At 38.5% G+C, this 14,929-nt stretch overlaps 1 protein-coding gene across 9 annotated transcripts in view; it reads right to left on the reverse strand.

The window, feature by feature from the left end:
- RCOR3 (REST corepressor 3) overlaps positions 1-14,929 on the reverse strand; it is a 26,773-nt gene continuing 11,844 nt past the window's right edge. For 5 of the 9 annotated variants that reach the window (XM_030500215.1, XM_030500219.1, XM_030500217.1 and 2 more), the window contains 6 exons: positions 14,657-14,753; positions 11,841-12,059; positions 10,114-10,191; positions 9,265-9,322; positions 3,744-3,985; positions 1-3,310 (listed from right to left, as the gene is read on the reverse strand). In XM_030500215.1, coding sequence (XP_030356075.1) covers positions 2,966-3,310; positions 3,744-3,985; positions 9,265-9,322; positions 10,114-10,191; positions 11,841-12,059; positions 14,657-14,753 — 1,039 coding nt within the window. In that variant the 3' untranslated portion in view covers positions 1-2,965. The remainder of the gene's footprint in view (positions 3,311-3,743; positions 3,986-9,264; positions 9,323-10,113; positions 10,192-11,840; positions 12,060-14,656; positions 14,754-14,929) is intronic. The other 4 variants (XM_032920201.1, XM_030500218.1, XM_030500216.1 and 1 more) reach the window with 4 other exon arrangements.

Genomic DNA, 14,929 nt, shown 5'->3' on the forward strand with positions numbered 1-14,929 from the left:
TTCAGATTATGCCTTGCATTTGTAAAATCTGGCATTTTTTAGTACCGTTTTGCTTTATTAACTAAAATAAACTGTACAAAAAGCTGTAGAGTTACATTAGCTTTGAACAATGTAGGATACACGTTCTCTGCCAAACTTTAGTGTGCAAACATTTTACATTTTTTCTTTAAAGTGACAAAATTAAGCCAACCTTGAAGTCAGAGTTCATTACTACATTACAAAACAGGAGACTGGATATGGCAAAAGAAATGCCCCACTGAAATCAACACCATTGTATAATTTTATTTCTAATTCTTAAAAAAATATAAATGAATTTAGAAGAGAATCACAGTATAAGGGCCCTAACATATTAGACCATTACAAGGTACATAAAAATAGAAGACACAGATTTCTTTGAAACTTTAATCCTTTGATTAAGCAGCAAGCATATCACTCTCCAGGCAAACACTGCTTAAAACAAACCTACCCCCCCGAAAACAGGACGTGCAAACTGTATGCACATATTCTGCAATTCTGCAAAGCACACAATAAAGACATTTTGCTATGTACAAACTTACTTAGTACTACAAATGCTAGGAGTTCCCTACTGTGTGCTACAGTGTATGGAAATTAAGAAATACTATCTATCTCTGACCCTCCCTCCCCCCTTCAAATACAGCACCTTTGCCCAGTCATCGAATATTTAAACAAGATTAAACGGAATTACAATGTACTGAACAGTTTTAGAGCAGCTGGTGGTGGCCAACTGCTACTGCAACACCCAACATTCTGCATACTGAAGTCTATCGACAAGAGACAAGACAAAAATTAGCAAAGGTACAATACACACACCTGGGAGACTCAATGCTAAAAAGAAAGACAGAAAAAAATAAGAAAAGAAACCCTGAAGATGTATCTTATCACTCTTAACAGTTAAACTGAGATACTAAGGATGTCAAAACGTAACAGATTGGTTTTGAAGAGCAGCCAGCTTTGTGTAGCCAACAAGGGGACACTTATGACTCTCAGAACACAAGCTGCAGTGACCCCAAATTCCTCAGCGCTTGTTGTACAATGCTGCTTCTCTTGGCCATCTGATGCTCACGTAGTGGCATGTAAGCTTCTACTCTGACGCGAAAGAAAATGTCTAAGAAGGACCTTTTGTACGAGACCTCAGCACAGCAGGGAAAGCTGTTCAGAAAGAAAAATCTCTCCAGTTTCATCTGAAAATATTTTTAAATGAAGAACTGAACGATAAAGGTCAATACCTTAATTGCAATTCAGGCCACAGCTATCAAACCTTAATTCTAGATTTACAAATGAAATAGGATCTGATGCTATAAGAACTTCTCTTTGCACATAAAAAAAGACCTCAGCCGGCTCCTAAACTGATCATTAAACCATCCAATTTATCTGTGAAAAAGCCTAGGGAGAGCACATTCCGTTTTCAAATAAAGTCTCATTTTAGTCAAGGCAAATCTAGTTAATAACAGAATGGATTTAAAAGGATTTTCAAACACCATTTCAGCTATAAGCAAAACTAATCTTCTAAATAGTACGGCAGTCAACATGAATGTTATTACATACTCAAGAATGAGATATTTTTTCAGTAGCTTGGTTCAGATCACACAGTTTTCAAACTCAAGATCTGAAGCCTGGTCTACTCAGAGGGTAGAGGCATCTACTTAAGAAACAGACTGAACAAAAAAACCTGAAAAAACCCACTCCCAAAACACTGCTGGGCATAAATCAAGGTTTCAGACAAGAATGCAGAGGACAGAAAACTTTTCAATCTCCTAGAATTTGGAACCAATAATACCCAAATGAAGATTTTACTTAGTCAATAAAACAAAGCAAAGAACCCCACAATAACTTCAACCTGACTCATCAGCTCTGCCAGAAGCAGCAGAAATCAGAGATAATGATTTAACAGCAAGACCGGGCTGGCAGCAGGTAACTACTGTGACAATATTCAGCTGCCACCACCCGCCTCTCTACTTCCCTCATGAATTCTTAGGCAGGTATCAATGATCTGGCATACATGAACTGCAGGCAGCCATTCTAATGATGATGAACTAAATTCTACTGTACTTAAATTAGAAGAATTAGTGGAATAACAAATTAATGGTTCTTGTTATATGGTTCCTCTCCTACCACCCCCCTAGGTGGTGAAAGTTGCTGCCTCTTTCTCCACCCAAGCCCACAAGAGATACTGCAGCAAGAAACTGGATTCCTGTTTTCGGTTAACTTCCATGAGTAGAACACACGTGAGATTTAGTAAGTTTGGTACAATAGCTCACTGAGGCTTCGGAATGCTCTTTCAGAGGAGTATTTAACAAGACAGTACCTTTTTTAAACAAGAAAAAGCGTTCTGGAAAAAAACACAAAGAGAAGAAACACCTACGTTTTACAAGTGCGCGAAATGCTTCTACTGTTATCTAAACAGGGCCAAACTTCTGAACCTAAGGCCATTATTGTTTTTTTGCACTAAAAGGTAAAAAATAAAACCAAAAATTCACACACACACACACATACACACACACACAACCCCCTCGAAGCTACATTTAAGTCTCCTACAATATTATCTATTCCTAGATTTGCCAGGCTACTTTCCTGTAGTTAGATGCTCGACTACAAAGACCTGTAATAAAATAAATAGAGTAAAAATCAGTTAAACAAGATCTTGGTGTGTTGAACATTTATTCATTGAAGAAGTTAGCTTCCTTCAACAGGTATTCATATAGAGGAGGGCTGTATTGTAGGCATTGTTCTGCTGTACAAGTCTTTGACATAAAAATATTTTTATACAGGTGGTCATTCATGTGTAGGTATTAGCTTGCTCCTCTGTAGAACTGGTCAGACAGCTGTGAAGGCTTGCTCTTTTCTCCCCTTCATTGTTTGGAAAAAGAAAAAAGAAACAGAAAAGAAAAAGTACACTGATTCGATTTTTCAAATGTAGGAGTTAGCATAATTCTGCTTTATTTCTTCAGTGCAGAGTGGATTGAGATTCTGTCTGAATTCCAATAAGCGAGGGTGGCTGCTGGCCGCTAACCGTGGTTAACACGGGCCGTGGGTTTAGACGAGGAGGCATGGAGTTAGCTGGGCGGATGAGCGGAGGGGGAGGCTGGTTTAGGGTCGGCCTTGGCTGGATGAACCGTGCCTGCTGTTGGAGCGGCGGAGGCTGCCGGTGGAGAGCAGGAGCAGCAGGAAGCGCTGGACGAAGTAACGGGGGAGGCTGATTTAAAGTTGCCATGGGAGCGGTAGGTGCTGGAGCAGATGCCTGTGCTGGAGGTGAAGGGCCTAAACACTGAGTGGCCGGAGTGCTTTGTGCCTGCACAAAGGACAAAGACAAGACTGCGTGAACTGCCATCCCAGCCAGAACGCGATGCAGTTGGGCTGCCACTGTCCACTACACAGGAAACAGCATTTAATAAAAAACAAAACCAAAAAACTGAGAAGTTACTGAAAAGAAATCACCAACCAAAACATTATAGACAGCAGAACTAAAAATATTTATGAAGCAAGAGTCTTCTTCTAGAACAAGAAGTGTATTTTAACAGTAAAACAGTAACGTGATCGTCACTATGAAAGGTGCAGTCCTGCTCCCAGCTGGTTAACGACATTGGCTGAAGTTCTATGCAAGCTCATCATCATTCTTTAGAATGTGGTTTGCCACTCCAACACCAGTTAACCTTACATTATATCACTAAAATAAATGCTGTTCCTCAACCCATGCTTACTTATTTCTGGTACACAAAACACACCTCATCTTCTTCATCAGTGCTCTTTCCTGATGGCACATTAGAAGTATTTTTTGTGTCCTCCCCTAAAGCAGAAGCATCACCATTAGAAGCCAGGGTTCCTTGTTCCGCTTCCCATTCCTGCAATACCTCCTCTAAGTTAAACCGACGCCTGTAGTTTACAAAGAAGTTCTTCACTTGGCCAACAGTCTTGTTGCCAATTACATCTGCAATAGCTTGAAAATCTTTACCATATTTTCGGACACCTGGAAGGCAAAGTAAATAACATAGCTGTGAAGGATCAGTCAGACACAGCTACGTGTGATGTATTTATAGAGAGAACCTATGGGACCTGCAAACCAAGGACTCACTAATTAGGAGGACTTCTCAATTAGGAGAAGGCCTCAATTTCCATTAAAACAAAATAAGTTTTAATTGCACACCTATCAACATACAAATCAAGAGCTTTATTAAGACGTCATTACCCACTCTTCTTAAGGATCCTGGCTTACTCGCCAAGCCTCCCAACGTGAAACCACAGAGATCTGGCCTCTGACAAACAAAGTATATCTTTCAGTATGCTTCCAGTGAGGGCAGGAGCCCAAGACGAGTTCAAGATGGGAGAGGGAGGGTGACTGAGCATGTACGTACAGCTGGTACAACACTAGAAATGTCAAGGGACAAATATTGACAACTTTTATAGGTTCCCTCAATGCCAGCTGCACACAGATGTTTCTCTGCCCACAATCTGTGCAGCAGAAGTGCTAGAGGGCAGTAGCTACTGGAGCAAGGACAGGGCAGAACAGGGGGCACAGTTCCGTAAGTCACAATATACTGCTCATTCCCCAACTTGTGACATGCTCTACTGAGGCTACAAAGAGCAACTGGCAAGCATTCACCTGACAAAGGCTTTTTATAGCTTTCATTCACCATGTGAGCGGGGTAGAAGAATCTGGGGTTTTGGGACAACCACCTTGGGGAAAATATATATAAGCTATTGGTGTGTATTTATAAGACAGCCCAGCACAAGCCTCCAGGACAAAGATGATCTTTACATCACTCTTGATTCATTTTCGTATTGACATCAGTAGGTCACTTTTGTTTACAAGCACTTCACAAGAAAATCCCAACATGCACTTTTTAAGTTCTAAAACTACATTTGCACATAACACACAAAACCCCCTCAAGTACCACATTCCGAAGTTTTTAACCTAAAACTGGAATTGTAACAAACTCTGTTGATTTTTTCTCAGTTGTATTTAGGATATGTATCTAGATCCTCTTCTCTCCTGCTTAAGAAAAAAATCCTCAAACTCTCCGCCATCCTAGAATACAGCTTTTAGCTGCACAAGGTATATTTTTAATCACAAGTATCTCAAAATTTGGGGACTAATAAAAGAAATTCCAGATTGAGTAAACAGAAGACTCATTTTCTGCTCTCAGCTATGCATGAGTGACAATTTGACTTCTTCTGTGAAAGCTCTTGATAACTAAGCTCATTTGGAACGTACTACAGTGCTTAGAGGACAGGCACTCTGTCTCATTACAGGAAAAGAAATTCATGCCTGATTTCATGCCTCACTTCAGAAAGTGAAGCAAAGGATTCAGAAAGTGAGAGTTGCTTCGAATCTGAAAGCTATGTTCCTTTTCAACTTAATTGTGAAAGTATGACCTTCAGCTTGCTCTGCTCTTTGCTACTTTCTTCATTAATGGGCACTTCTGATGTGGTAATGTTCACTCACTGCAATTTAAGGGAAAAGTTCATTTCTGCAGCTAAAGCAGATGTTTCAGCTGTCAAGAGCCCAGCTACATTATTTAAGATCTTTTCTGGGGCATACAAAAGAATCCAACCATCCTGACTGCAAGAACCTTGGAAAGAAAACAAAGGGACCTAGCAGAGCCATGTGGGAGGGCATGTATCTAGGCAAAGCAGACAGGGATTTGGCTCTGTGCTTTATCAGTTGTACTAGGTATCAGCTATACTCCTTAAAAGCTGTGGGTGCCCACGGAGCACTCCCTCCAGTGTTTGAATATTCTTCATACCATTACCACCCTTACTAACTTATAACAACTCTTAAATTGCCCCTGCAACATATCTAACATCCTGCACAATTTGTCAAGTGAACAAAGCGCCCAGCAAAATGAAACACAGTTTTGTTTGAAACCTCCTTCAGACTTTTCGGGATTTCAGCACTTTCTGTTACTATGCTGTCTACACTTCTTCCTTCCCCCTAAACTGCAAAATGACTGAGCCTGTTTGCTAACTTCAACTAAAGTTGTCAAAGATAAGGTCTCAAAGCCTATTTCCAAGCAGTTTGAGAACAGTGTACCTTGCTTTCACAGAGAGCCCAACTATAAGAAACATCTAAAGAAAATAACATTTCCCTAGTTTAGCTACACACAGCACTACTCATTTTGGATTCTTTTCAAAGTGCTATTTAGCACTGCTCTAGCATCACCAGTGACTACATCACCACAATGATGTAGCAAAATCCTTTTAAGCTGCATCAGAAACAGAGGAAGTTCCATACATGTTTATGAAAGTTTTATGCATAAGGTGCTGGCATATGTGTAAGAGTTGATGCCAACCCATCATCCCTTTCAAACTGGTGCACATTACTTAAACATCCTTATACAAATTCTTTGCTAAGCACCAAGCAAAAGTACTTCTAAGGTGTTTAATCTGTTATTCAAAAAGAGTAATTTTATTACGTCGCTGAAAGCGAAGCTCAAAAAAGACAACAAAATGTCTTTCTCCCAGCTCATTTGAAAGTAGCCCTAATCATGGGAATCCTTCAAGCTCTTCAAAGCTTTGCCCAGTTGCAAAAGGTGTAACTGAACATGAGCATGCTCACTATTCCAGTGTTTCATCTTGAGTGTCTACCTTGGAGAAATGCATAAATCCAGGCTTGATGCTGTCTACACTACTTAATGTTGTGCAGCACAGTAAACACCAAGAGGCACATAAAACCTCAGCCTGAGTCCAAAGCAATCCACCGCAACAAGGCAGAAACAGGCAGCCTCTGGGTTACGAGAGATGCAGTTTCACTGTGATGGGATTACAGTGCTCCTGGCAACTCCCTTACGTGGAGTTAGATCCCGGTTGTCCCAACTGTTTTCCACTGCAATGCTCTTCAATTCAAATTTTGTTGTTTTCATTCAGTCTTAAAACATTTTTCCAATTGCAATTTTCATATGGCTGAAGTCTTACTTTGAAAAGATTGTATTTACACATTTCTATACGTAAATTAAGTTTGTAACTGAAGAAAGCCTCAAGTGATGAACTGGCCCATTACATTCAATAACTGTTCAGACAAAGTTGAACAGTAACTGATAAATCATACTGCAGGACATCAGCTCAGAGATCATAAGTCTGAGTCCACAACCCAACTGCAGGCAGCCACACTGCTATTAAGATTATACACTCAGCTCTATTTTAAGGTGGGTTTTTCCATAACCTCCTCTTTAGTTACCGCCAATCTCTTGAGATTGGCCCACGGATGACAGGAGTTTTTTCACATTTAGGAGAAACAGTACCAAAATTATATTACTGCAAATTATTGCTATGATTTCCACGCTTGGATTCACGTGAACAAATCACAGACGTGCCACCTACCTGCTTAATGCTTATGATTTCTGTAAAATTATTAAAAGCACATGCCAAAATGTATCAATGCTTTGATGAAATAAATCTGTTTTAAATGTACAAACTAAATATCCCAATGCTCAAGTCAACTTCCAAGTTCAAGCCTAACATGCATCATTGTAGCTTTTAGTGCAGCAACCATGGCTACTTTAGTCTGAAAACAGTCAGGGCAAAAGGCAACAATGGCTCCTTCACGCAGAAGTCTACTAGCTCAAGCAACTATTTTGAAGCAAGAGATCAGAGTCCTTAGCCAGAGGGACAGGAGGTTAATACCTACAGCACTCTTACTCCAGGAGGGAGACTCTACTACCAGGCAGTAGGTAAGCGTGGGAATACTTTGAATACTTTGTTCCTGGCGTTAAGGTTCTTTCCCCACTCCATTTTAAACATTGGCAAAGGAAGGGGACTAAAAAGAAAGCAATACATATAAGAAGCACATGTAAATTCAATGAAAACAGGTTTCTTCTAGAAGGCCTGATTTCTCACCCCACCCTTAAGGACTGAGGCTGACCACCTCGATAAAACACATAACATTCCCTAAAGAAGAAACCAGAAGACTAGAACTCCTCTCCAAGCAGTCCTCACCAACCCTCATTCTCTTCTGTCCATGCTCCAGCTTTATAATCTGCCTTGTGGGTCTCATAGTGCCATAGCTTAACAAAAGCTAAATGCATTCTTATCACTTCTCAAACTGATGCTTAGTGAGATCTCCAATAACTAAACTATGAAAATGCAAGATAGTTTCAATCCTTTCACGCTAAGGCAGGCACAATGAATCTGGACTTTTCCCACTTCTCCAGAAAACATTCTACTTACTCGACTATCATATTAAAAATAGGTATCTCCTTCAGCTGCATTTGGGAACAAAAGGAAAAACAAACAACTGAGCTTGCTGGCAATACTGAGAGGATGAACTTAGGACAGAAAATGCTTTGGAGATGCAAATCCCGGTTTGAGGCATGCAAGTTGAGAGGCATGTTGACTTCAGACACAGCATTTCCATTAGCAGCTCAAAAGAAACCTAACTTCGGGTTCAGTCATCTGGCTAATAACTACCAGTTATGGTACACCTGACAACTTTACACTGATACCATAACCCAGCTGAAGCTTTTATACTAAAATTCAGCCTTTCCATTTGAAAGGTGTAAAATACAGAGAAATAAAGCAGATGTGTATAACTCAGCTCATTATATTAACTTAAAAGAGCTGATCCACAGGAGTCAATGTATAGTGTCTTCATGACAGTGATAAGCTCTCCATTATTTCCCTTGCATGTTAGGCAGAACATGTTAAAGCAAGACAAGAGTCAGTTTTCCTTCACATAAATGAAATAACTGCAAATTAGTGGTTTCAGTAGCCTACTAGGAGACATTTTTTTCTCCAGTACGATTGTTAGTCAAGTATCCATATCCAGCTTCAGACTCTTAAAAGGCCTCCACTGGGTACGTGTCTGCTTTTTTATTCTCTCATGAACAGAGAAAATTAACTGTAAAGCAGTTTTACTTCTGTTTTTTTTTTCTGCTTTAAGAATACAGAAAGATGTCTTAAGTGTTTGCTTTGAATTCTATTACTTGAACTATTACTTCAGTCTTCCGCTTTAGAGCAATTCATGTAAGGTGATTTAGAAGATGATTGAAGGGACATTTTTGGTACTACCACAGTTGTTAAACTCAGCTTAGCTTTTCTATTCAAGATTTAATATGGGTAACTGAAAGACTAGTGTCATGTTGCTTGAATGAATGCCCTAAATATTCTCTCTATTTTTGCTGTTTTCCCAGTGACTGACTTGTAAGACCAGATGAAGTTCAGCTTTTCATTATAGGGAAATACAAGCATAAGCCTGAGTACCTCTTCAAATCCTTTGCATCAGATTTCAAATTACTACTGCTATTAACATACCTTGTACTGCAAGAAGCTGCTCTTCTGTGGTCCAACGGGCATTGATTTTCTGATTAGACTATTAAAATTAGAAAAATGGCACAAAGATTATTAAAATGTTTCAACAGCTGCATTAATATCTGAGCATCAGAATGTGTTTTACTTGCACTACATTTTGTAACAGAGGTAAAAATCTCAAATGAAACCATAAATTTATAGTTTAAGATTGCTTTCGTGAAGAGGAAGTAGCATTTAACAACTTGAGCTTAGAACTACACCAACAGTTCCTCCTCTGTTTTATTGCAGTTCTTAGTATCAGCTCTATCGTAACTTATGCACAAGCTAACTATCTTTATGCAGACAGAATGTGAATTTATAGCTACATTTATCTAAACTATTAGGACTTGGTGTCTGGAGTGTTTTGCATTCATGTTATGTTTCATATCCAAGCCTTTAAAACAAGCAAAAAGAGAACTTCAGTAGTAATAAGTCATTCACTTTGGATGCCCAAATGTATATACAGTCATGTTTTCACATAGAACATAGAATTTACTGCTAGCAATCTACATAATCTACTTTTAATTAGGAAAAAACCCCCAACCCATATATCAGGGCACAATTTTAGCTCCCTATTCTCACGAATACACATGGCATTTCGTTTTTTTCTGGTTCTTTATTCAGCCAGTTGCATAAAAAAAGCCTACCACTAATTCCTTGTAAAGAAGCCAGACTCACCCCTGCATGTAATTCAATGGATCCTGTTTAAGCTGCTGCTGAAGTGCAAACATTATGCTGCAGCAAAATACACTTCTGCAGCTTCCTACCAATGCAAGTGCAAGGCCACAAGTTCTAATATTTATTCTGATTTACCTCAGGAGGTTTGAATTCTTCAATCCCGCCTTCCATTTTCTGTTTAAGTGCACTGTTTACTTGCTTAGCATTTTGAACCTTGGTCAAAAACAACAAAGTTAATCAGCTCCACAAAGAAAGTTGGTCACTTTACACATATATCTTCACTAGGATTGCCACAAGTGTACCTCCTAAGTTAGAAAGAGAAATATTATGGTTTAAGGCTTCACTACTTTTAACTGTTTAAAAAAAAAAAAAAAAAAAACCTTAAAAAAATACAGCATAGTTTACTATGGAGAGAAAAATATTTAAGCCAGTCTTTCAGAAGAACAGTTTGTCTGCAGGAATATTAAAAGTAGGACATAACAAGCAAGTTTTGATAACGATGTGTGTGTTCTTGAAGAAGAATGCAGAGTATTCCAGACACAAAATTTGTTTCTTTGGAATTCTAAGTGAGATGTCCTGTATACAGTAACTTCTTCCTTCTCCAAAAAAGCACTTAAGGGGAAAAAAAAGATTTACAAGATGTTTCCAGTTGGTTCCTTCTCACAAGACTGCTTTTTATTGACCCTAGATCAACATGATTTCCTTTCAGGGTGATTCCTGAAATGATTTGAAGTATTTAAATAAAATAACTTAGTCTATAAAAAGGAAAGAGTTTCCAAATCATACATATATGTATGTATTACGCATTTCAGCCTGACAGTGATGCATATAAGGTAACATAGCTAAGAAAATAATTTTGCATACTATGGTGCACAGCTATTACAAGTGTTCTTAAGTATGGACACAAAAGCAGACAACTTAGTGGGAGATTCCAAAGGCTGCACCTCTGAGATCACTGCAAGAAAAAAAAGAGAAACAAAACCTCAAGGCTCTAACTCACCTACACTTAGGCTAAAGAGTGAAACCCACCTATGCTATTGAGCCCCAGAGTCCTGCTGTGACAGAAAGAAGCATATTTCTCCTGTAAAAGAATATAAGGGAGCAAAAACCCCATGAAACCCTTCATTCACTCCATGGTTTTGCAACATGGCAGCTCTTAGTGATCTATAAGGAGGCAGAAATTCCAGGAGATAAGCCTTGACTTTGTAGCCCCATCACCCCTAGAAAGCAAACATGCACATACTGCTGTATCCTGAGAAGCTGAATAGATTCTGTGTTTCAACTTAAAGTGTCAAAAGTTCATTTCTTCATGCAAAGGATGCAGGCAGTTGTCCTCTTAAAGGTGAGGACTACAAAGCTCTTCTAAATTTGGTTAAGAGTTAGAAAGCTCAAAGAAAGAAATAACTAAGTCCATGATTTCCTCCCCCCTCCCACCCTCTTCATGGTATGTGGGGAAGGACATCCAGAAAAACAGCTACAATTTTAAACATAATAAATGTAACTTCCTCTGATTCATTGGTCTTATTCTCACTTGTTACACAAATACTTTTAAAGAAGTTAAAAAAAATCACACCAAATGCGACGTTAGTTTTCTCCTGTCCCCAAGTTTGTAATATTGTTTTCATGCCATACTCCCCCCTCTTTTTGCTTCTTTTTAAAAGGAAGTCATCTTTTTCCATGTTATTAACATAAAACATAAACCAAAGAACAGCTAGTCAGCTAGTGTCCAGCATTTCTGGTGACAACAAAGTTAGGAAGACTCACATTAAAGAAGTTTCAGAATCTTCACAGATAATCTTCAAAATCATTACAATCAGAACAATCTGAGATGAAAACAAAACAAGACCAATAACCCGTGGTACCTGTCGCTTTAATGAGATTAGTTCCATATCCAGCTGTCTAAGAATTGTGTTGGCTGCATTGGGACTACAGGAAACAGCTATCACATCTTCCTGGGTCAGGTACATGCCTTTTGGTGGACGGCATTTGGAACGCTGAGAATGGTGGCGATGCTGCAAGCTCTGATATTCTCTTCTACCCAGACCTATTTTGCTGGTCTGAACAGGCTGCTCATTATTGCCCTTTAATTTACAAGAAATAAATCATTAAAGAATAACAGTATCTTGTCTACAACTTTATTAAAGTATCACACAGCATTTTAATGTCATATTTATGACAAAGATAACCTAAGCTAACATCCTCCTCTGCATGTAGTATCCAAGCTAAGACTTGCAGAGGAGCTGATGGAGCATTTGCTGGATAAGCCTGCATTAAGTCTTAGAAAAGTCAGTTTTCAAAACTTGTGTTTAAACACGGCTGAAAACACAATAAGTGGTATAGAAAACACAGTCTGAATACTGTGAAAGAGAGCAAAAAATCGAGAACCTCTTACGTAAGCAGAAGGTAAAGAATACATACATATATATTACATGTTCAAACGAAGTAATCAGTGAATTTACACATTTATTTCTGATCAGATATGAAGAGTTCAGGTGAAGATCGAGGGAGAAGAACTGGAGTCAACTAGGAAGGGCAAGAATGCAAGATGACACTCTTCCCTGCTGTAAGCACTCTATGGGAAGTGATAGCACTGTTTTGCTTTGGGAGAGGATTTGAGATTTGGCAGAGAAAGGACGGATGTACTTTGGCAGTTATTATGAAAATCTATGTAATTTAGCAAACTTAAGCCTTTGTTGTTTGCTTTCTGAAGTGGAAACGGATAGCGAAGAGGAGATGAAGGCTTTGTAACTGCTGTTTGACATGTTTGGAAACCTAAAAATTTCAGCCTTGTTTTCAATAGGCATTGCTGCACAACAGCTAGTCTGCATGTATGTGACTCCCATAGAGCAACCATGTAAGTTCCCTACAAACCAGGAGTACGGAAGCAAAAATTACTTTTCCCGCAAGGGTTTTCCAATTCAAAGCAATGCTCAGTACCAGAACAGAGATGGGATTCAGGCGTTTTGCTACTTCGAGCAGCTCCCTACTGCTCCTGCCTGCTGGCATCCATGCAAGTTAAGAGGAGGTGGTTATCTGATCACCATGAAGAGAAAACAAATTGCAGCAGCCACTATTAATATGTTTTCCGGTATTAGTACAGGTCAGCAAACAGTATTTTGTTCTACTATGCTTGACCTTCTGCCACATTCTCTTCCCAGCTAATGTAACATCTTAATCCAGTCCAGAGACTTCATAGAGGCCATTTAAGATATTTGCACTTAAGATACTTGCTCTTCCTTGGAAAGTTGATACAGAGCATTACGTCTCTGACAGCTAGAAATCCCAAGGTTAAGTTTACTTCTGGAACATTTATGCCATTTGGGTTTTGGTTCTGCATTGCTCTTCCAGTATGAAATTGCAGTTCCTGTCTGCTCAATCTGGATTTAAAGTGAAAATATTCTCTCAAGATTTTGTCTTGCCAAACTAGAGTGTTTGGCTTATTTTAGTCTTTCCTAGTAACAGAAAGTTCCCATTGCTCTGCACATTCAAGTAGCCTACCTAGTTTATAATTTGCTTAGAAACTGAAAGTACGCAAATCCTACCAGAAATATTAGGTCACAAGATTATCTTATGTAGATCCAAGCAGCTCATCAGAAATTGCAAACCTCTTTGTTCTGTTCCTAGAAGTCTATCGAGAAACCACTTTCATTTTGTACTGCATGTAGCAATTCAAACAATAACCAAGGAGAGTAAATTGAACAAAATAGCCCTTATTTAGAAGTGGCTTATGCAGCAACTCAAATCAACAGATTGCAAGAACATTGTTACAGCAGCAGAATGAAATGTAAAAAGGTTTATTATTAGACCTTGTGCCATTTCAAGTTCTAAGAAACGTCATGGCACATTAAAAAAAACCCAAAAAACTCTTTTTACAGAAACATCCTGGCACATTAAAAAAACCCAAAAAGCTCTTTTCTTTACAGAAAGTAATTGTCCTTTTTCTTGAGGCATTAGATAAAGCAATACATTGAAGGTCATTGCAAAGCTGAGAACTGACCCTAAACCTCTCGGTCTCTTACTCAACATCATCTTTGACAGAACTGCAAAGTTTATTAATAATCATAAATACCACTTCATGGGAATGTTGAGGTTTTGCACTACCTCTCACATTCTCAAGAAGTATGAACTGTCCCATTACAGGAAAATCACAAGTGCATTAAGTTAATAAAGGAAATAAACATTTGCACACTTAACTGTTTTTCTAGTCTTATTCATAAACAATATTTAACAAAAGAACCCCCCAAAAACCCAAAACCTGAACATACTCCAAACACAGCACTTATTTGTAAAGCTAACAGTAAGTGCTCATTAGACGAGGCAAAAATGTTTTTCTCTACATTTATCAGTAGAAAGCACCTCAGTAAAGCCACATATTAGTTGAAAAGCACAACCTCCCTGTGGCTTTGAAGGAATAGAAAAAGTTCTTCTTGGAAAAACATCATTTAATTTTAAAATGCAAGAGAAAACATTTAGATTTCAATAATTCATAACTAGTAAAACTGTAAGCACCTTAACAAGACAGAGGGAGGGGGAATGTTGTTTCACCAATCAGAAGTTGTCAAGATATTGATCACCTAAAACCGCTGTGACTTCAGTGGGCTACAAGCTAAACCTCTTCACTACAAGTCATGTTCTTCACAGTAACACATTCACAGAAAACAAACAAACTGACATTCACCGTTAAGCTATCTGTTACCTCCTTTTTGGCTTCTTTTTTGGGATCATAATCACTATCATTTCCATCCATTGGATGAGCTTCTTCTACGTCATCATCACTGAGGACAGATTATAAGAAGCTGGTCATTTTATCTATTTTTTAACCCAAATATAAATATATATCAGAGTAAGACAGAATTATCCAAGTATATAGCATCTCAAAATTAATTGTAGTTTTCAAAAGAGAGCTGTTACAAACATATTTCCTCTATTAAATGCTAATAATTATGATGAA

This window comes from Strigops habroptila, chromosome 10 (assembly GCF_004027225.2).
Source record: "Strigops habroptila isolate Jane chromosome 10, bStrHab1.2.pri, whole genome shotgun sequence".
NCBI lineage: Eukaryota > Metazoa > Chordata > Aves > Psittaciformes > Psittacidae > Strigops > Strigops habroptila.